General features: G+C 43.3%; 2 protein-coding genes across 3 annotated transcripts; both read left to right on the top strand.

Annotated features, from left to right (window-relative positions):
• Positions 1-1249: 1249 nt before the first annotated feature.
• Positions 1250-16043, top strand: oafa (OAF homolog a (Drosophila)). Its single transcript, XM_034548874.1, has 4 exons — positions 1250-2100; positions 12983-13117; positions 13259-13439; positions 14185-16043. The coding sequence occupies exons 1-4, from the start codon at positions 1870-1872 to the stop codon at positions 14457-14459; spliced, it is 822 nt and encodes a 273-aa protein (XP_034404765.1). The 5' UTR covers positions 1250-1869; the 3' UTR covers positions 14460-16043.
• A 522-nt stretch (positions 16044-16565) lies between these two features.
• On the top strand, positions 16566-20341 carry tlcd5a (TLC domain containing 5a). 2 transcript variants are annotated; one of them, XM_034548451.1, is made up of 3 exons: positions 16566-16844; positions 18303-18506; positions 18985-20341. In XM_034548451.1, the coding sequence occupies exons 2-3, from the start codon at positions 18311-18313 to the stop codon at positions 19422-19424; spliced, it is 636 nt and encodes a 211-aa protein (XP_034404342.1). In that variant the 5' UTR covers positions 16566-16844; positions 18303-18310; the 3' UTR covers positions 19425-20341. The 2 variants fall into 2 exon arrangements, with proteins under 2 accessions (XP_034404342.1, XP_034404341.1); XM_034548450.1 differs by having other exon boundaries at positions 18892-20341.
• The last annotated feature ends 523 nt before the right edge of the window (positions 20342-20864 follow it).

Raw genomic sequence — 20864 nt, 5'->3', positions numbered from 1 at the left:
GCGCATGATTTTGAATAAAGCCCCAAAATTGTTGGATGGCGCAACATTTGCATGTTGTCTGACAACGATTCGATCCCATCAACTATTCTTGGCCCAAGCTTTGGTCTTCTGCTTTGTAAGCGCTCTAACTAAGATGTAGCCTGAGACTCCGTCACAATGGGGTGTGTTTGCCTGACCTCCACTCCTCCACAACTCCACTCCTCCAGTCTATCAGGATCCGGGGCCCCGTTTGGTTTGCCAGGCCCGGCTGACAATGTTTGCTCTGCTTTACAGCCTCTCTGTTTGCTTTCCCCTTCACTGGAGCATCCACCTCTTGGTCTCAGCAGCACTCAAGTCCTGCCACATTCGGGGTCACCAGCCCGGGGCTCGGCCCACCCAGAATGCAGTGCGTCAGCCGACAGAGATAACACCATTGTTCAGGTGGTTCAGCGCGGGGATGTCCCCTTTAAAACACACACAAACACAGTGATCATCTATCATTTGATGTAACTCAGAGATCTCCCCTCATATAGGCAGCTGCTGTCTGTTTGGCAGCCCTCACCTCTGCTTGACAAGCGTGACGTGCATGATTTCACTCGAGGATATCATCAAATATCATAACATGTCAGGAGAATAAAGGAATGACTGTATTTATTGTTTCCATATTTAAAAGAAAGGTGTTCGGGAGATTAGATGCATTTGAAAAACAACTGAAAAATAAAAAAGTGAGTTCAAAAAGAAAATTGTTCTTTATTTTCAATTTAAAATGTTTGATCTTAAAACTGGTTATTAGCCTACTCAAGTTACAGACAACAATAATCTGTTTCCCCCTCATTTGCTTTTAGGCAGTAAACTGTAGTCCTGATTTTTCCAGTAAAAGTTTAAATGTCACACATCTGTGATGAAAATACGCCACAATATAACGCTCAATGTGCAACAAAGATATGTTATAGTGACATAGTGAAACAAACAAATTGCTTGAATTTATTTATATTTATCTTGACATCAACAGGGTTGTTAACTTGAGAAACTCAATACTATATCTTTAACAACAATGTTTGTTTTCTGATTTGTTTTCTGACGACCAGCAGCAGGTTATAGTTTACAGAGTCTTTTATTTATCCCTACATGACAAGAGCAGTAGCCCCAAGTTATGATTTACAAATTCTCACAACACTTTTGATGTAATTGTTGGGGATATTATTAGTTCAGCCGGCGTGCAGTAGGATCACATGAGGCCTTTAGGGGGATGGGCAGAGTGTTCAGAGGGTGGTATGGCTTTAAGAGTTTACTACCACCACTGCTCTCTCTCTCTTTCTCTTTCTCTCGCTCTACAGAAAGTTTGGAGGCCAGGCGAGCTGTGGGATACCGACGGATAGGAAGTGACGGGACGGCATGAATTGCAGAGAAAAGGGAGACGGGAATATCAACACAAAGCGGAATTAGGAGCAACGTGCGACCATCGGACTGTTGGCTGTAGTGCAAGTGGAGGGAGAGGGAGAGGGAGAGGGAGAAGGAGAAGGAGAAGGAGAAGGAGAAGGAGAAGGGAGGGGGCTGAAATGCGCATGATCTGAACAAACGCCGGAGCGAGAGACTTTCAGTGGAAGTGAGAAGCGGAGATTTGAGTCTGATTTCCATGGCCGTGCTTGTAGTTCTGCAAAGTGCCGGCACACCGGGGACCGTCTGGAAGGGCGACCCGTGAACGAGAACCCCCCCCACACACACACACACACACACACACACACACACACACACACACACTTTGAATATGAAGGACAAGACTTTACGACCCATTCCCAGATCACAGTGAGCGGGGGACATGATCGCAGACCTTTGGATCTTCGCCTCGATTTTTCCCCCTCGGTCGGGCTACAATTTGCGTCTTCGGGGATGTTTGCGAGTTGCGTCTCTGCGGCTTCAGCTCGGATACTGAGCCGGCTCTGCGCCCTGGTGCTGGTCGTCGCGCTGGGACTGGGTTCAGAGCTGCGGGTCCGCGTCCGGCTCGCGGACGGACTGGTGACCGAGGAGGTGTTGGAGGCGGACAATGAGAGAGACTCGATATCGCTCGAATTCAAGCAGGGAGACGGGACGCTCATCACGTTTGTGGCGGACTTCAAACAGGTGAGAGGGGGTCCGGGTTACCTTTTCATCGTGGTCCCCGGGAGGCTCATACGGACTCTGGTGATATGATATGAGATGCTGTTAGAAACTATGTCAAGTATGAAAGTATGACTCCACATTCAGCCTGCACCAGAACTTGTTTCCACTGGCCCCAGCTCTTGGGTGTTCAAATGATAGCTGGGGTCCATCAGTGCTCCTTGAGAGCTCCCCATTATTGGGTGTTACATTCTCTGAAGGTAATGGCACATTTAAACTGTATAGACATGGTTATTCTAATGTTGTAAGCCATTCTTGCTCATCCTTGAAATTCGACCCAATCGAGACCTATTCGACCCTACTCCTTGTTTTTAAGGACTTTGGGACCCCCTGGAGCTCCATCAGGGACTGTTATTTCTGCCTCTTTTTGAAGCACTTAGTTCATTTAAATCTTCAACAGTTTCACCGTATTGCAGCTTCAGAATATGAGGAGAAACCTGCGCTCTCGCAAATCAAAGTCATGTCCCTAGGGGGTGAGGTCTATAGTCTGATAGGCAGGAGTAGGCTACATAAAAAGATGACTTGATGCCTTTCATCTTTTCTAATTGTCTCATGAGATTCATATGAGGACTGAAATAAAGTAACCTAATGGTGGTCAGGCTAAATGGTTGTCTCCATCGCAGCATTAAAAATAAATAATAATATCTGAAGTTTAAATGAAAAAACATACCAAAGTAGTTTCATTCATCTTTTTCCATCTTAGCTTGAGTTTCACAGAGGTCAAGACAGCTGCTGGCCTTTAAACCCCTGCTGCTGACGGGTCCAGCCCAGAGGTGATCATCAGCGGCCATATTTAGGATTCTTCTAAAAGTAGACGAGCAGATCAAGTGTCCCTCCATGTCCCTTTTTTTTTTTTAAAGATGAAACTGTTTCACTTTTGATTGACTACACAGGGACACATACAGTCCTGGAAGGAAAACTACAACTGCATGGAGTGAGTGGGGGAGCGCACAGAGCAAAGGCCTGTGTCTGTGATGGTTGCTGTCACACGGAAGCTGACAGGCTGGCGAGATGTGAAGGGGGAGATTTACCAGGATTAAGTGGGCATGTCTGACCTTTTTTGATCTGCACGTCTGGTTCACTAACCAAAACAGCTAATTTAGAGTTGAAAGAGAAGAGTCCGTCACCCCCAATCATTGGTGACGCACCAATATAAAGAGACACACGCTGATCTGTGAGCGTGGAGCCGTTGCTCGCTTGTGAAGCCACCCCGTGTTGCTGCGTCCCTTCGTGCATGCACATATGGTTTTCTTTATTTGAATAAAGGCAACACAACCTCCAGGATACCCTTTTTTCCTTTCTGCTGCCTGATTTCCCCCCCCCCCACACACACACATTTCTGTCTCCCCCTGCCCCCCCTGTCTCTTGCTCACTTCTTCCTGCTCTCTGCTCAATTTCTCCTGCATGTGGTTTCCATTCAGCTCTTGTGCAGTATCTCCAAGATTTATGGAAAGTTGGAAGAGCTGTCACTTCCAGCTGCCATGAATATACAGTCCAGATTCAGGCATGTGGGAGGAAGAGTGTTTTAACAGGGATGTGAAACACTGCATATTTCTAATGAACTATACAGCCAATGGTGGATGGGTACAGTACAGGTTAAAGTATTATTCCAGTTACTCATTATTGAGGAAGTAAGCGTTTCCCTTTTTTTATTTAATATTTTTTTACCATCCAATTATACATGATCAATTCACCCAGGATTGTGGTGCACGGTAGGATCTTTGCTCTCACAAGGAGCATTAAAAGGCCTCTATAAATAATCAGCCGTCTTGCTCTCTTTGTGAATACGTGGCAAAGATGTGATTGTAAATGCTTTAGTCATTAGACACTGGCGGAGAGGTCTACTGGATGTGGGAAGGAAGTTTAGTCAACCTTATCCAAGCAATGAATCACTGAGAATCAGCTGTGCTGTGATTTCAGGAGGGTTATTGCTCTGAACTTGGCATGTAGACTATGGAAAGATGATGTGGTTTAGCTCGCTCATGACACCTTGTGTCATGCTGAGTATGTCTCTTTATGTAGGTTGTTGTAATGATGCATGTCTGGTGCTTCATTGTTCTTTCTTTCTTTCTTTCTTTCTTTGCCCTGCAACGGAGCTCTCATGCTGTTCCATATTTAAGTATCTTGTTTTACCATTGTAAATTTCAATTCAAACCACTGAAGAACTGTTTAAAGCCGAATATACTAAAAAGTGTTGCAGCAATGTGTGTGCAGTTCACTAATATCCTGATGACATGCTTATTTTTTAAACGAGACAAATCAGATTTCTTGTAGCCTAAAATAGACTATTCCTTTTCAGTCATTTGCAGAATCAGTTAATATATTTTCTTTCAACGATCACTGCAACAATTTATGGTCTCATGCAGTCTTAAGACCTTGACCTGAACTTAAACCATGTCTTTGAGTTAAATCCAAGGAAAATGTATCACATATTTGGGTCTTTCCAGATGTAGGAACTTTGTCAGGGAGGATAATCAGTTTGTATTCTGTGTGTCTGGCTTTCATGTCTAACTAGCGGGTTTGATCAATGCAGGAATGTGAGTGACTCCACAGGCCTCTCGGCTGAGTTAACACTTGAAGAAGGTTTAATTTCAGGGATGCAGTGGTGCACAGCCATGTGCATCTGTAGTTACATGCACCATGGCTCTATAATATAACATCTGTGACAGTTTCAACATGTATTATTATATTTAGAGATTGAAGAAACATGGTGTCACACTGATGCAGAATAATGTGAAAAGGCTGTTTTTATAATTGGAAAGCTTTAGACCCACATTGGTGTTTCCAGATTGTATTTTAAACTCTCTGCTGTCCTCACGGAAAGGCCAAAATAGTTACACAGTGTTTAAACATTTGGGGATGCATAAGCCACTTAAGCCAGTAGCTTTATAACTGAAAACGGCCATTTAAAAAAATCGTCACTTTTCCATAATACGACAGCAAAGCCTTTTTTAAGTAATCCACTATTCTGTGCTGAGAAGTTTAAAATGTTGCCACATCAGTGTTCACATGGCATGAGAGTGACCCATTGCTATGCTGATGGACCACAGGAGCAACAGATGTTGGAAGCCACTTGACACTATCTCACACTGTCATGTTAAATGGGTCTGGATTTAGTAAACAATGGCGCCGCGGTGTGAATGAGCTTGCTAGCTGTTTATATTGATTCTCATTTAATTTCAGCCTTACAAACAAGATTGTGTTTCAGCCAGGGGCTTATCCCTTGCGACAATTCACTGTAGTGTACAGTATATTGTGGTTGTCTTCAAAGCACAGAGGCTTTATGGTTATGCCCAGCTTGCTGTAAGAATTCATTTGAGATTCTTCACACACCCTCATGTGCTGTGTCAAACACAGGATTAAAAGAGTGGGGGGTGGGGAGGCAAGTTGGTTGGCCTTTCTTTGTGCCCTTCCTTTAGGATCTACAGTAGAGTATCCATGATACATTTTGTTAGAAGTCCGTTCTCTCACAGCCATATCACATACTGCATCACATGGTCAAATTGTTCTAATGGCTTTGGGCTATGGCCTTTATTTGCTATTAGGCAAACTCTCCTGCGTGGGAGGCTTCCTGGTAATCCATTTCGCCCTTTCTTGTTATTGGGAAATACCGCCGTTTGCCAAATGAAGCAACTGCCGGTTGTTTTTTTCCCCGATTGCAAGTACTGTAGATCAGTTGCAAGTCGGTGCAGTGCAGTCACCCCATTTTATGCCTGGCTTTGTTTTCTTTCTTTTGGCTGCCACACCTTGCCTCTCACTCGCACCCTGAAACACCATCCCACTTTGTCACTTGCACAAACTTGCAAAGTCTGTCTTCACAGGCAAATGTCACCTGTTCCGGAAAATGTTGTAGTTTCAGACACCGTGGAGGACGCATCTTAGGGGCGCGCACATTTTCCTCTCTAGTGATGTGAAAGGTCACCGAGTCAACTGCGAGTACAGCTTTTTGTTTACGTTGCACAGTACCTTTTTAGAAGAACTCTACTCTACTATGGCTCCTTTCCGGTGGGAGAGAGAAACTCCACAAACGAGTTACTGCCTAACTACTTCTGTGAATCAGAGGTACAGCTGCGCACTTGTGTAGAAAGTGACATGTGACATGTGCGCGACATGTGCCTTGGAATTTGAGTACACGAAGATCCTGTTTGGTTAGTCTGCAGGGAGAAACAAAAGCGCAGGTTACATTGTATACCTGAAATTATTTCAGATGTGGGTTGTTTTTTTATTGTACTCCATTTCAGTTTGTTCCATTGCAATGTGTGCAGGCGGTGGACCCTTTTCAAAGATGAATCCATGCACTTAATCTTTCTCTTGGCCACCCTTCGTTCCCTCCAGGAAAAAAAATGCTCCTTCCATCGCCTTGTTGTGGCCCTTCAAGGCCACATAAAGGCCCCCTTTGGCGTCTAGTGGCCCCTCAGCCCCTGTTGAAGTTTGACATCTACGATCCAACTTTTCTATTTCAATCATTTCCAGAAATCAGGGGTAATGTCTGACCCATTGTCACTGCAGGGTGCTGTGACAACAGCCTCTTGATGGACAACAAGACAGTAGTTGCAGCTTGCATTGTGCATAGTTGTGATCATTTTAATCTACCTCAGAGGTTTTTAGATTGCAGCCAACCACGGGTTGAGTTTACTCCACCAAAGCTTCTGCTCTATCCTGATATGTCCTTTTGTCAAATTCATAGCTGTGTCCTTTTGGCTAGCTCAACCTGGTAAGTTTCAAACCTTTGTGACAGTTCAGTCAGTGCTGGTGCTTAAATTATGTGGGTCCACACCTGGGAAGGTATTACATCATCCTTTCTCTTGTCAAATAAACTGCTCTGGTGTTACTCTCCCAGTCATAAAGCACTGCTTGTATCGTCAAAGTTCTGACAGAGAGCAAGGGAAGTCTAAGAAGTCACATTTTCCAATTAGATCTGTAAAAAACTGATCTTCTTTTACTCTGGTGCCAGGTCGCACAAACTAAATTGAAACTTTTTTGATTGCAATTTAAATTTAAGAATTGGATCTCGGTGGGGTTTTGGGTTGTTTATGAATAATTGCATATACAAGACAATCGTGAAAATATATGCCTTTTTACAAAATGAGATATAGTTTAAATGATCCCATCATTTTTAAATGCCTCCTTATTAAATAGCTGTTTGTTTTTCCCTCTGCACAGGATATGAAAGCTGTGGGACAATAGTTCAACGCCGAATGAGGCTGTAGCCATCTCTATTGTTTATGCTTTATCTATCTGTCTCATTTCCTTCCCTGTTAGCACCCACTGTTTGTACTCTCATTTCCTGAATGCAAAGTCTCCATGAACAGTTTGGGTGTCTGGATAATTGTATCCAGATTCTGTGTGAATGAATAGTTCCCTCATTGTGGTCTGCACATACTTTTCACAGGTTTGAAGACTTTTAAAGTCTGCATTGGAGACCTTTGGTTGAGTGTTTGTACATTTCTGAGTGTATGTGTTAACACTCCTAGTAAGTTACCATCCAATAGCCAAGGTGTTTTTATTGTCCATTCAGTGCCCCTGTTTACTAATTGGTCTGCTCTTGGGACCGCCAGGTGTGACCAGCTCAAATGTGACTCCACATTCCTGCTTTTGGAGCCTATGTAATTAGCTTCAACCGAAGCATTTCTTAGCGCAGCGGCTTTTCTCCCGCACCTTTTGTCTGTGGGAGTCTGTCTCACCCTCTCCCCCTCTGTCTCCCAACATGATCTGTAATCCCTGCCTACACCTGTGCTTTTAGACTCATGAGCCAAGGCAAATATTCTCCCCATCACGGTAAATCCGTTTGTTTTTAAAAGGGAGTCTGGGCCATTTGGGCAGGTTAGGGGTCCTAAAAGTAAACATCTCATCACCTGTGTATCTACAAATGAAGGCCAAATGGATACACTGGAAGACCAAATATGATGCAGAACATGTTGGCTTTTATATTAACACTGTTGTCTATAAGAAGAACTTAAAAGAGAAAGAAAATCTGTTTTTTTTTATATTTCAGAAACTGTTTTGTTCCTGCTCTATTTAAAAAAAAAAAAAAAAAAAAAAAAAAAAGTCTGTCTCAAATACCCACTCAAACCCACAGTGATCCCAAGTGAGTCATCAGAGCGTGGCTGACCAACAGCCCTCCGCAGCCAGCCGTCAGCCTTATCAACAGACAGGGTCTTAGAGGGGATTGAAATACAGGAAGGACCTCCTACACAGGGGATAGCTACTGGCACACTGTTTGTTTTTGTGTGAGTGCTCATGTGTTTGTGTGTGTTGGAATGTCTATTCATGCATGCAAGTGTGAGACGACACAGTTAGTATTGCTCCCAAAGTGAGATGTACATGTCTTGCAGTTGTTCTTTTAGGACATGCAACAACAAAAAAACTGCTCTTGGCTCTAAATAGAAAATACACTGATAATTCTTTCAGTTTAGGACTTTACATAGTTCTTATTTTCACAGCCAGTAAACCAGGTGTACCCTCTGACTGTAGCTTGGTTACAACCACACTGATAGAGAATGGTCAGCCTTTGAGTGTGTGAATAGGCTTTTGTGCACCTCTTAAATAACCTGGCCCACCAAAGGTAACCACCTATGAAACAGCCCCCCACCTCTCTCCTGTTTAACAGGTCTTGGTGTTACCCACTAGTCGGTTGCATGAATACAGACTTGTGTTTGGCTGTTGGCCAATGGTAGTTTGTCTGCAAGTGGACTAATTCCCGGGTGTCAAGGAGCAATGCTTAGGAATCTGTACTTGTGTGGATTATTTATAGCCGTGCTGACATTTACTCTGCTCTGGTAGGGGAACAACTCAAGGCCTTGGTGTCCTTTGATTATAGTATTACCCACCTTTTTCAAGGCAGGCAAAGGTCACTCTTTTAATTCTTAATGTCTTTACCTGGTAATTTGCGCTAAATGTTGGTCTGCAAGCCTTTAATTTCATGTAGGTCTGAGGAAATGCACTTTAATGGGGTGACTCATTTTCTTGATATAGGCTTCACTTCTTTTAAGGAGTAGTTGTGAATTCAAATGGCCTTACTCTTCATTTCCAAGCTCTAGCAACCCACTTGACTATGAAGTCCTAAAGTTGAATTAGGCTTTTCCTATTCAAATGTATAACTAAGATTAACTTTATTTACAGTTTGGTAATCAGGGATTTTTGAGCAGCAGTTGACACAATCGGTATCTATACCCATAGCATAGATATAACAGTGTCTGCTGCAGCAGGAAGTAGATTTCTTATGTTATGATTTCTCATAACATAAATGATACAGGCAAGCTTGACGCCTACCTATATCATATTTGTCTGATCCTCTGTCAAAGTTATTCCATTGCAGTATCTTCCCCCATCAGTTTGAATAATTCCTTGACTTAAAAAAACACCATCAAGTCCCACTGATTTTGATCACTTTGTTCAAGACTCACTCCCTCCTGGTGTTAGACCACTAGACAGTTCACTCTTTTGTGCAGCGGTTTTTTTTTTTATCACACTTTTGAGTGTGTCTGCACAAACGAGTCAGTGTGTGGATGCGACGGTGCTGGTTTCAGGCAGGCACAAGCTAGCCTTAGCCAAACAAACAGTTGAATCCAGCAGCTTCTGTCTGGCTGGAGATGTGGAGATGATGTCATTGATATTACTCTATTTGCTTTTAGAAGTCGTGCTGATTATTTTCTTATTACCACATAAATTACCAAGATATCAACACCGGTTTGTTATTGCCATTTAAAGGCAACAATTACACTTAATTTTCCTTCACTGTTGGCTGTATATATTCATTTCATTGTGTCTTTTATTTTGTGGTACCTGTATTTTAGGGTTAGATGAACGATGTAGATGGATAGATACTTGATTCATCCCCAGGGGGAAATGTGTTTGCAGCAGCAAACAAGGTTATAATATATTCAATAAAATAACATATTACATTTAAGAAAATAAAAAAATAAAAAATGCAAGGTATATATAATAGTATAAAGTGCGAAGGGTTATTGATGTTGATTCAATTGGAGGAGGATCTGGCCAGAGGCGATTTATTACAAAGTCTAATTGCAGTGGTCAGAAATGTTCTCCTGTATCAGGAATGTTCTGTTCTCCTGTATCAGGAATGTTCTGTTCTCCTGTATCAGGAATGTTCTCCTGTATCAATAATGTTCTCCTGTATCTGTCCTTGTGAAGCGGAGCTGAAGCAGTCTGTTGGAGAACGTGCTCCGCTGTCCCTGCAGTAGGTGGTGGAGAGGTTGGTCCGGGTTCTCCAATATGGACAATAATTTCTTCAGTGTCCTCCTCTCCACCACCTCTTCCGGATAGTCCAGTTTGCAGCCAATGATGGAGCCGGCCTTCCTCACCAGTTTAGTGAGTCGGTTGGTGTCTCCGGCTGCAATGCTGCTCCCCTAGCAGACTACGGAGAAGTACAGAGCACTGGTCCAACAGACTGGTAGAACATCTCAGAGAACTGGTCCAACAGACTGGTAGAATATCTCCAACATCTCAGAGCACTGGTCAAATAAACTGGTAGACCATCTCCAACATCTCAGAGCACTGGCCCAACAAACTGGTAGAACCTCTCCAACATCTCAGAGCACTGGTCCAACATCTTGTTGCACACATCGAAGGATGCGAGTTTCCTTTAGAAAAAGAGTTGACTCATCCCCTTCTTGTACACAGCGTTGATGTTGGCCTTCCAGTTCAGTCTGCTGTCGATGGAGACAACCAGGAACCTGTACTCCTCCACCATGTCCACATCCTCCTCCACCATGTCCACATCCCTCTCCACCATGTCCACATCCTCCTCCACCATGTCCACATCCTCCTCCACCATGTCCACATCCCCCTCCACCATGTCCACATCCCCCTCCACCATGTCCACATCCTCTCCCAGAACTCTCAGCGGTTGTGGAGCCGTCGTCTTCCTCCTGAAATCCACCACCATCTCTCTGGTCTTGGCCACGTTCAGAAGCAGCTGATTTCTACCGGCCCGCTCCACAAAGTCATCCACCACTGCCCTGTACTCCTCCTCCTGTCCATCCTTAATACACCTGACCACTAGACATGGTATCATTGTTCTCAAACAATCTCATGAAGATGTTCTATTGTGTGCAGATGTCTTGACACAAAGTTGCATCAGAAAAATAAGCCAGAGTAAGCACTGCTGCTCTCACCTCGCCCTTTTCTGGCCTCAATCCAACTGCCGGGCAGTAGAAGTAGACGATCATTAATCTGGACACATAATGACACCAGAGGAGGAGGAGATCTCAGCTTCTGCGTTTTGCCCATGAGTAAGATCCAAAGAAGCAGAGTTTGTGGAGCTACCCTGCTTCTCTGTAATTACCCACAGAGTCCTAGGGCAAATCTATGTGGCTGACACAAATGCCTTCCCTTCGTCTCTCTCTCTCTCCCGCATGCAAACACACACACACACACACACACACACACACACACACACACACACACACTCTGTCAGCAATATGGGAGGTCCTGAAGTCGTGGCCTCTGCGTCTCCCTACACTTGAGGGAAAATGGCACTCTCGGCCATCTCTCAGCGTTGTACTCCCTCTTCCTCACATCTACTCTGCTCACTTTAACATAGTCATACTTCCTGTCTCGACATTCTCTCTAATGATTCAGGCGTTGTTCTTTTTGTAATAAGTCTGAGTACTGGCTTATTATCATAGTATGGCAATATCTGATGTATTTAACGTCAACTCTTTGTGTTTAGTCCCTCGAGTCCATGTTTTAATACACTGATCAGCTCACAGAGATCTGTGGAGGAAGAAACCAGAGGTTATTATCGTATAAAGCCTGTGAATCAATATTTGCTCAGTAATTTGCTTTCCAAAGGTCAAATAGTATCGCATGATTGTCTTGTGTAATACCCATGCTTGTATAGTAAGCCTGCCAGAAACTCTTTTCACTGACAAAAGTGGCTGAGGAACCAGTGATCATGGCTATAATGAACTACAGAGCATAAACACTTCTAAGGCAGCTTGTATTGCTTTCTTGCCAGTGTGTACACTTATGCATACAGGAAGTGGGACAGAGGAGCTTAAGGAGAAGTCAATGGTGTTATCTCTGGGCTGTTTATCTATCCCAGAGTCCCCCATTGGAGGGAACGCCTTCAAACTGCGATTCCTCTGCAGCCTGTTTGCTTCAGACGGGAGTGTGAAAAGCGGAGGAGGGGTGTGTGGGACTGTGTCTCTGTCCTCGAGCTGAAGCCGGGGGGGGGGGGGGGGGGGGGGGTGGGGGGGTCTGATGAATAGGAGGACAGGTCTGCTGCTCTGCTCTCCCCACTGTTGGAGCTTCCCATCATGCTTTGCATGCCTTCTCGCAGAACTCTTTATGGGTTTGGCGCCAGATCTCTCACACACTCGCCAACAGAAACAAGTCCTCTGGTGCGTTCTCCACTATCACTGTTTTCCTACCTCCACCATTCCACATAAAACGGTGCAGAGAAATGTTTCGGACTTTTACGGCATGTGAGGAAACTCTAATAAGTTTGTCAGGAAACAGGCCCAGAGCCTTAATTTGACAGTACAAATAACCAGAGCATGACTCTGCACAGGCCTACAGACAAAAAGTATCAACAAACTGTCAGATGAGGCTCTATGAGCAGAGTGAACACACACCCCTCTTTACTTTGATCAGACATTTGCTTAAACAGCTTTGATCTCAACATATTGAATTAGTCTCTGTGTCTGGAAAAGGGCTACATTAAGTACCGGAATGGAAAGAATATTGGTTTTAATCTGGATGAGCCTGCACATATAAACTGTAAGTTATTATAGCCTCGCTTCATTCCCACTTTAACGTCTTCTGGGAAGCGTCTGTTTATCCGTTCAGCTAGTCATCTCTCATCTCTTATTTCTCGCAGGATGTGAAGATATTCCGAGCGCTGATCCTGGGCGAGCTTGAAAGAGGACAGAACCAGTACCAGGCCCTGTGCTTCATCTCTCGCCTCAGCCGCAATGAGATCATCCCGAGCGAGTCCATGGCCCGTCTCAGACAGGTATGATGTCATGCCGTCGAGCAGAATGTATGCGTCATGTGTACTATCAACATTTTAGGCTCTTGAACAATTCAATGTGTACAGTGTATTGCTCAGAGCATCTGAGGGAGTGAACGCTGATCCTTTGTGTTGTCTGCTCAGAAAAACCCTCAGGCCATTCGCTTGGCAGAGGAGCGGAGAGGATTGGAGCAGCTGGAGATGAGCGCCGCGGTCAATCTAAGTCAGGCCTCTCAACTCAGCTCCCACATCCACAACATGTGCAGCGAGGCCCGGGAGGCCATCTATACCAGGGAGTCCGATGTCAGACACTGGCTGGACAAAGGTCAGGGATCATCTGATGTTTTATCATTGAAACCAGCAGATGTTCTACGGTGGCATTGTGTCCCTTTTTGTTCTCTTATCTCTCCCTCGTCTCTCCCATGCCCCCAGATTGACTATCCACTCTATCTCTCTCCTGACACGCTTTATCTACCAGATGCTCTCTATCTTTGCGGTTTCTATCAGCCAAACACCTCTTTCCACTTCATTTTAGTGATCTTCATGCTATCTTTGGCCTTTTGATGATACGGCTCAATTACTGTTCATGCTATCTATGTTTATCTTCCTCTGTGTCTCTTTACATTCCGAATCAATCTTCCACTTATCTAAACATTAGAGTACAATCCTCCCACTTACCGAGATTTAAACCTTTTCTAGCAGCAATTTGTTTTTAAAGGCATTTTTGCAGTGGTATCCAGTATTTTAATAGCAATGAAGTCTACATTATTGAGGCTGAGGAGAATCACTATTGTCCACTGACAGCACTGTTACAGAGGAAACAATGTTGCACTCCGCACCATTATCAGCCGAGGGAATCACACGAGCATCTCATTTTGCATAACAAAGCTCCCCTTCTACTGCTCCACCTCCCCTCTTTTTCACCACTTTGTCCGCCCTGCTCGGTTCAATACAGTATTCAATAGCGTGAAATCGGAAAGAGAATGATTCACACAACTCAATGATAGCTTGATTTTGTTTTTAATACCACAAGCTCTGATAATCATGTCCCTCTCACGTCTGTGTTATAGGAGTGGATGGCTCCATATTCGAGGTCCTGCCCCAAACAACAGAGGCGCCCAGCTTTCAGGCCTGTCACTCTACTAAAGACTTGTGGCAGCCCTGTCTCTGCACATACAGCCTGCGTCTGGAGTGGTACCCATGCCAGCTGAAGTACTGCCGCAGCCGGGACACCACAGGCAAAGGCTCAACCTACAAGTGTGGCATAAAGAGCTGCAGCAAGGGCTACCATTTTACGTACTACGTTCCCCAAAAACAGCTGTGTCTATGGGACGAAGAGACCTAGCATTTAGTTCTGGATGGTTAAGAAAAGAGAGATACTGTATTTTCTCCCAGCCAAACTGATGCTTCCCCACCCAAGCTATTCAAAGTAAACACGGTAACACTGGACATCGGTTTACGTGACATGAAGTTCACCTTGCTCGAGTGGGGAGTGGAGAGATCCAGATGTTCAAGCTGAAACGGAAATTAATTCAGGTTCCAATTGAGACCAAAACCTTAGAGGAAGGAGAGCTGCAGCACGTAGTTCTACGAGGACCCACTGACTTTCAGCCTTTTCTGGGGAAATGACATATCGTTATCAACTATAATGTGACTTTGCAAAGAAGCTGTCTCTTTTGTGCCTTTTTTTTGAAGTTATTGTAGCAGATTACAGATGGAAACAACAATAACCTCCCAAACAAGCTATGGCATGTACAAAGCTGGATAGTGCATTTCTGGTCGATTTTGAAAACCAGCAAAGGAAGAACAGAGTCCCACTCTGATCACACAAGTCATACTGGACAAACAACATCTACCATCCTGGTGAAGGGAAATTTGGGTGGTGGAGTTTTTTTTCCTATAAAGCTCTGTGTAAAAATGCTTTGTAGCCAGCTTGTTTTTAACAATGTAAGCTGGCGGACAAAAGAAATGCTTCTTCAATGCTGGCTTTATTTATTTTGTTTGCAAAGTGAAATTATTGAGGACTTTTGTTGTGTCTTTTTGCATTAAATAAGCTCTTAGAGTCAAAACCACGAGTCCTCAGTAACAATAGGTATTCACACACATTTCAGAGCATTTAGACCTCTTGGAGTTTGGATGTTGTTTATAGACTCATTCAAGTGTTCATGGTTTACATAGAGTTTGGATAAACAGATGTATTATATTCTTATTATGATATCAGTAGTTCTGCTTTGCCCCATCAATACCATACCACTCACATTCTGTTTAAAAGTGCCAAATAAACCAAAGTCAAAGAAATTGCTGTCAAAAGAAGGGAGTAATGTTTCAGTTTCTAGAACCTCACTCTAACTAGTGTTTTTCCATGTCAGGATTCATAAAACTGTGGCCTTTTTAATAATATATACTGCCATCTTCTGGTTAAACAATGTTTCAGTTTATTGTGTTTTCTGTCCCATCCCAATGGCAAAATGTGTTTTGTTTTCAGTTTTGTCGGTTCATCTCGGCAGTTAAATGTCTATAATTTCTGCAACTCAAATCCCAGATAATATTTCATGCGTAATTCAAGAAGCATTTTTAATAACAATGTTGGACCAAATTTCGTTTTGTCTGTCTGTTCTTAAGAGAAGTATGTTAAAGTATGACCTCCATCTTCATTTCAGTCTTTAGTGCCATGTCAAAAGATAATGTTGTGTTTTGTGTGTCATGCTAACTAAAGAACCAAATGAGTGGAACATTTCTATTTGTGACCTTTACTGGTGATGAAGTGCCTTAACATTTCCACTGATATATTTGATATGTAATTGTAGACATTTTTTTCTATGAAAGAGTTTTAAATGTTGTAAAAAGTTGGAGAAAATTAAGCAGTTAGGTAATGTACCATATATAAGAGTTTTACATGAATTTCAATAAAGTCTTTCTTTGCACTGCATATAGTATTGTATGTATTTGTACATTGTTTGGGGGGACATTTCACATCTTTTAGACAATTTACAGTAGAGAGCTGACAGGAAATAAGGGAAAGGGAAAGGTATTAGAAAAGAGGCTGACTCCATAGGGAATGGTGGGGCTATATAATCAGCATCCTAAACCTGGTCCAAGTCATGCAGATAATATGTAATCCGCAACCATAACACCACTGTTCGGACCCTCATTACACATGTAGGACTATTAGTAATATTAATAAGTAATAAACAATGTCGTTCTTCCATTTTGTCTCCCCTGTTGGAGAAGAACGTATTTGTAATTTCTGCTATTGACCACACGGTGTCGCCACTGCTAAAGGGGAAAAAAAGAAAGCTGAGGCCACTTCCCATTGCTTTGGGAAGACGGCAAGTAGGATGGGAACATAACATACCCCCCCCCCCCCCCCCCCCCCCCCCCCCCCCCCCCCCCCCCCCCCCCCCCCCCCCCCCCCCCCCCCCCCCCCCCCCCCCATATTAAACATTACAATAAGCCTGCTATGACCTCTTAATTGCGGCATATATTGGGGCAATACGAGCAGGGCTCATGCATGTTAATTCTACCAGCCGCCGACACTAATAAGATGGCAGGGCAATAACGATGCTGGAGTCGGCTGCGCTCACGTGAACGACAACAAACAGCAGGCACCGTGTCTGCTAACACACCTGCTTCACATTCTCCTGCGGAAGCCTTCACAGAAAGATGTTTTCACGGCAGACGAGCACACGCAGGGTGTAAACGAAGACACGGTTGCATGTTCCCAGTTAAGGTAAATGCTGTTTTACTGCGTACTCATCCCACAGGAAGAGCTTTTGAACGATAGCTCGCTCCGGGTTAGTGTTCGCTAGCATGCCGGATGCAGCTAACTGGGTAACTAACTTCGTCCGCCGCTGGGAGAGGATCCGTGGAGCGTCGGCTTCTTCCCTTCGGTCCACCAGCCTCGGCTGCACATGGGGACTTGGATACATTGTTGTAGTGAAATGTAGTCGGGCCTATAAACTGCATAATAACATCTACACTCTATATTGTCTCATATTGCTATGTAAAGAAAACAGCTGTTGGAATGTGAGATGCATCATCCCTCGCTTACTTTGTGTTGTATGCTACTAGTTTGCGTTCTTTAATTTCATTTATTTGTTGTCCTTGCGTGTCCAGATCCCATGTTGGATTTGTATCTGTCTTTTGTTTTTAGTTTTGTTGTTGTGTGTGTGTACTGTTTGGACAAGTGTGTCACCTGTAGACAGAATCAAACCTATATTCTCGCATTCAAAAACATCAAACTCGACCCATTGCAGCTGTTCTTCCTTGCAGGTGAAATGATGAATAGGTTAGTTGATGTTTGATGCATCATTGTTGTAAGTTTTCAAGCAAAACAAAAATCGAAACCTTTAAAACATTCCCTGCCTCTCCAAAGTGAGTGTTTCATGCGTCTCCTAATATATAATAGTTAACAGAGTATCTTTGGGTTTTGGAATGTGGGTCAGAACAAGCAATTTGAATACATCACTTTGGGTTATAATGGCCACTTTTCACTATTATATGACATTTTAAAATCCTTAATCGTGAAAATAATGTGTAGTTGCCACCCTATCTTGCCTCCAGGTCACTAAAAACTGCTGTGTTCTAAAGAAATAAAGTTGTCCTACTACATTTAGTATCATGGCTTCGCCTCCCAATGCCACCCTGACATCCATGCATCCACACATAGAGAGTCAACTGCAATACATGTTGTTGTTATTATTATTATTACATGTGTTATTTAATTAGAGCTGAATTAATCTTCCTCTCGTGAGAACTGTCTGAGGCCTCGCACCTAGTAACCTCTCATCTCATTTTGAAACTCGCTTGAAGTCTTTGAGAGTCAGTGAACATCTTGTTCCAGTGGGCTTGACCATCTGCATGGTCTCACCTCCTAGTACAAACGTCACAGCAGCAGAAGAGACGTCCCCCTCACCCCATCAGACCCTGGGCCGGCCAACTGTAGTGCTATTATAGTTCAAGCAAAGGCTAATTGTTGGTCACTTACAAAGGATTGCACAGTCCAAGACTCTGGACGGTAATGCAGTCTCTTTCTACTGTAAGCGAGATTGCAGTGCTAGATGTGCCTCCATACATCTTTTCTCTTTCTGTGTAATGGGATGAGAAGTTGTCCGGATGACTGCTGGCAGACACGTTTGTGAGAGAAAGTGTAAGTTGGTTTAGTGGTTTTCCTCTGTTTTATCTTCAGAAGAGAAGATGGTGCTGGTTGTGGTCGGTGCTCTCCTGTGCATCTCTTGTTGGGTCTCTCTCTACTTCCTCCTGTGTAACCTCAACGGGTCCAGGAGCTACGAGTGGAACTGTCGCCTCGTCACCCTGGTCCACGGCATCCTGGCAGTCTGCATCACAGGGTACATAGGCTATGTGGATGGACCCTGGCCCTTCACTTATCCAGGTAGGACCTTTAACCCTCTGTGGACTCAAATGATCAACGTTCTCGCTTGAAAGATGACTTGAATGACAAATCGATTAACATAGTTGCAGATGCATGTGTTGTTTTTATCGATTAGTTAGCTCTACATTGTTTAGCATGTTGTTAAAATGTATGTGACTTGAAACCATTTTCAAAGTGATGACCAAATCCTTTTACCTTTTCTTTTTTTTTTTTTTTATATTATTCAGTATGGTACAACGTTTTTCATCAGAAGTTTGTTTAGATGTGTTGATATTAATAATGATGTGCTCCTGTCACATTAATAATACGTTGTTGATCTTTTGTGATTACATGATTGTTTTATTGTGTAAATATACAAACTAAAAACGTTTGTTTCTGATGCCAGGTACTAAGAACACTCCTCTGCAGATAAGTGCCATGGTGGTGAGCCTGAGCTACTTCATTTTTGATATGGCCTGGTGTGTGTACTTCCGCACAGAGGGACCCGTTATGCTGGCCCACCACACCTTGAGCATCCTGGGAATCCTATTGACCCTGTGGTTGGGGGAGTCTGGCATTGAGTCCTGCGCTGTGCTCTTTGGCAGTGAAATCACCAACCCCCTCCTGCAGGCACGCTGGTTCCTCAAACAGACGGGACGGTACAGGACGCTGACCGGGGACGTTGTGGACGTTCTGTTTGTGCTGCTGTTCGTGTTGATGCGAGTCTTTGTGGGAGGCACAATGCTGTACTGTGAGCTGATCTCCCCAAGACCCAGATTCTTTATCAAGTGTGGGGGAGTGGCTATGTACGCTCTATCCTGGGTGTTTATGGTGGACATTGTTCGATTTTCCATTCGGAAGAGCAAGAGCTGGCAAAAACGGAAGACAGACCAACAAGAGACAGTGGCAGCTAATGGTCATGAAGGGAAGAAGGACTGATGGCTTGTGCTTCTCGAAAGGACATTTGTTTGTGTTTTTCAGTCTGGACGCGCAAGTACAAAGAAAATCATCTTTTTGTATGCTGAGCTGATATTTCAAAGTCATAGTTTTCTATGTCAAGAAATGACATCTGTCTGTAAGGTCCCACACCTGCACATTTTTTAAACAACTCATTTTTATACAACTATTGCAACACAAGTTTGATTATTGTGTAAAATGTGCTGTTAAAAGACCACACAGATATGTCCCTGAAAAGCCGAGCACTCTCTACAAACACGAGAACAGATGTTGCTTTCATTTGCATTGAACTGTGGCCTAGTGGGGCTCTGAAGGAAGGCTGAATGTTAGGAAAGAGACCGTTTACATGTACTATCCTCCATGTGAGACTTTTCCAGTCATTTCAAAATGTTAGGATTGGTTACCTTTTAACCCTGTGGGGGTTGTCTTTTTTTTGAGCAAGGTAAACTTTGAGCAGATGTGAAAGGTGTACTCAGGGAGATGAAGTTCTATCAGAAAGTTGGGACGCACTCCAGAGAAAGTGTGTGACGTGTTTTGATTGCTTTGTTTAATTGACGTCATAGTTAACGTTTGCTTGCTGTCTAAAAGCCTGCGCAAAAACATGTCCTTAATTTCACTTCCCTCGTGTAAAGGGATACATGGAGGGGAACATCTCAATAGCTCTACACTGGTAATTATGTTATAGTCCTTTCAGATATTTATGTTAACTATAAGTACCGTGACATGTTTGGGGAAATAGTGTCAGAATGTGTACTTTATATAGTATATTAAGTTATGTGTGTTGTATGATTTCAAAAGATTGGCACTATACTAATAGCTCCCACTTCATTTGACGGAGTCGTGTTTAAGTCTCACAAAGATTTTTGTCAGGCAAGATCATTAAACACTATTTATTGTGAGCTGTCTGTAGAGTGTCCTGATCTTATATCTGACTGCAGTTACATTTATGTGGTCCAGAACCGTAACGTGTTTTTTGAGATGTACACTCTGTTTGTCTTAATCTTTGAGATGGACACACTGTCAGGACCAACCAGGTTGCCTCTGACTTGGGACGAGATGAAAATCTGTGCAATCATGCATCCATCTCATCCATAAAATGTCAGATAGTTATCAATTATCTACTGTCCGTAAAATCCTATTGAGATGATACAGTTAAATTGAGTTATTAATTTGCAAAATTCTGTTATACTCATTCCAAACATACAAAATAGTTTAAATTAATCTTGGTGTGTGAAGAGTTTACTCTGAGTTGTAATATTTCATGTGTGATTTTGCCATAATGTGGTATTAATTATCAGAAAAATATTCATCTCAATATTGTGATATTGATTTCCACTGTATTGTCCAGATAGAACACACAAGTGCATTTTGGGATGAAAGGTGTATTGAGAATATAACGATTTAGTCCGCTCCGTGCCTGTC

The sequence above is a fragment of the Cyclopterus lumpus genome, chromosome 13, assembly GCF_009769545.1.
Source record: "Cyclopterus lumpus isolate fCycLum1 chromosome 13, fCycLum1.pri, whole genome shotgun sequence".
In the NCBI taxonomy this organism is placed as follows: domain Eukaryota; kingdom Metazoa; phylum Chordata; class Actinopteri; order Perciformes; family Cyclopteridae; genus Cyclopterus; species Cyclopterus lumpus.
Note: the sequence above shows the minus strand (reverse complement) of the source record. Positions and strands in the feature narration are given on the sequence as shown.

What these genes read in the sequence shown, in the direction of transcription:
- oafa (XM_034548874.1), top strand. Translation starts at nt 1,870, where the DNA reads ATGTTTGCGAGTTGCGTCTCTGCGGCTTCAGCTCGGATACTGAGCCGG. An exon ending in CCATGGCCCGTCTCAGACAG is followed by an intron (nt 13,118 to 13,258) that starts GTATGATGTCAT and finishes TTGTCTGCTCAG; the next exon opens with AAAAACCCTCAGGCCATTCG. An exon ending in CAGACACTGGCTGGACAAAG is followed by an intron (nt 13,440 to 14,184) that starts GTCAGGGATCAT and finishes TCTGTGTTATAG; the next exon opens with GAGTGGATGGCTCCATATTC.
- tlcd5a (XM_034548450.1), top strand. Translation starts at nt 18,311, where the DNA reads ATGGTGCTGGTTGTGGTCGGTGCTCTCCTGTGCATCTCTTGTTGGGTC. An exon ending in CTGGCCCTTCACTTATCCAG is followed by an intron (nt 18,507 to 18,891) that starts GTAGGACCTTTA and finishes TTCTGATGCCAG; the next exon opens with GTACTAAGAACACTCCTCTG.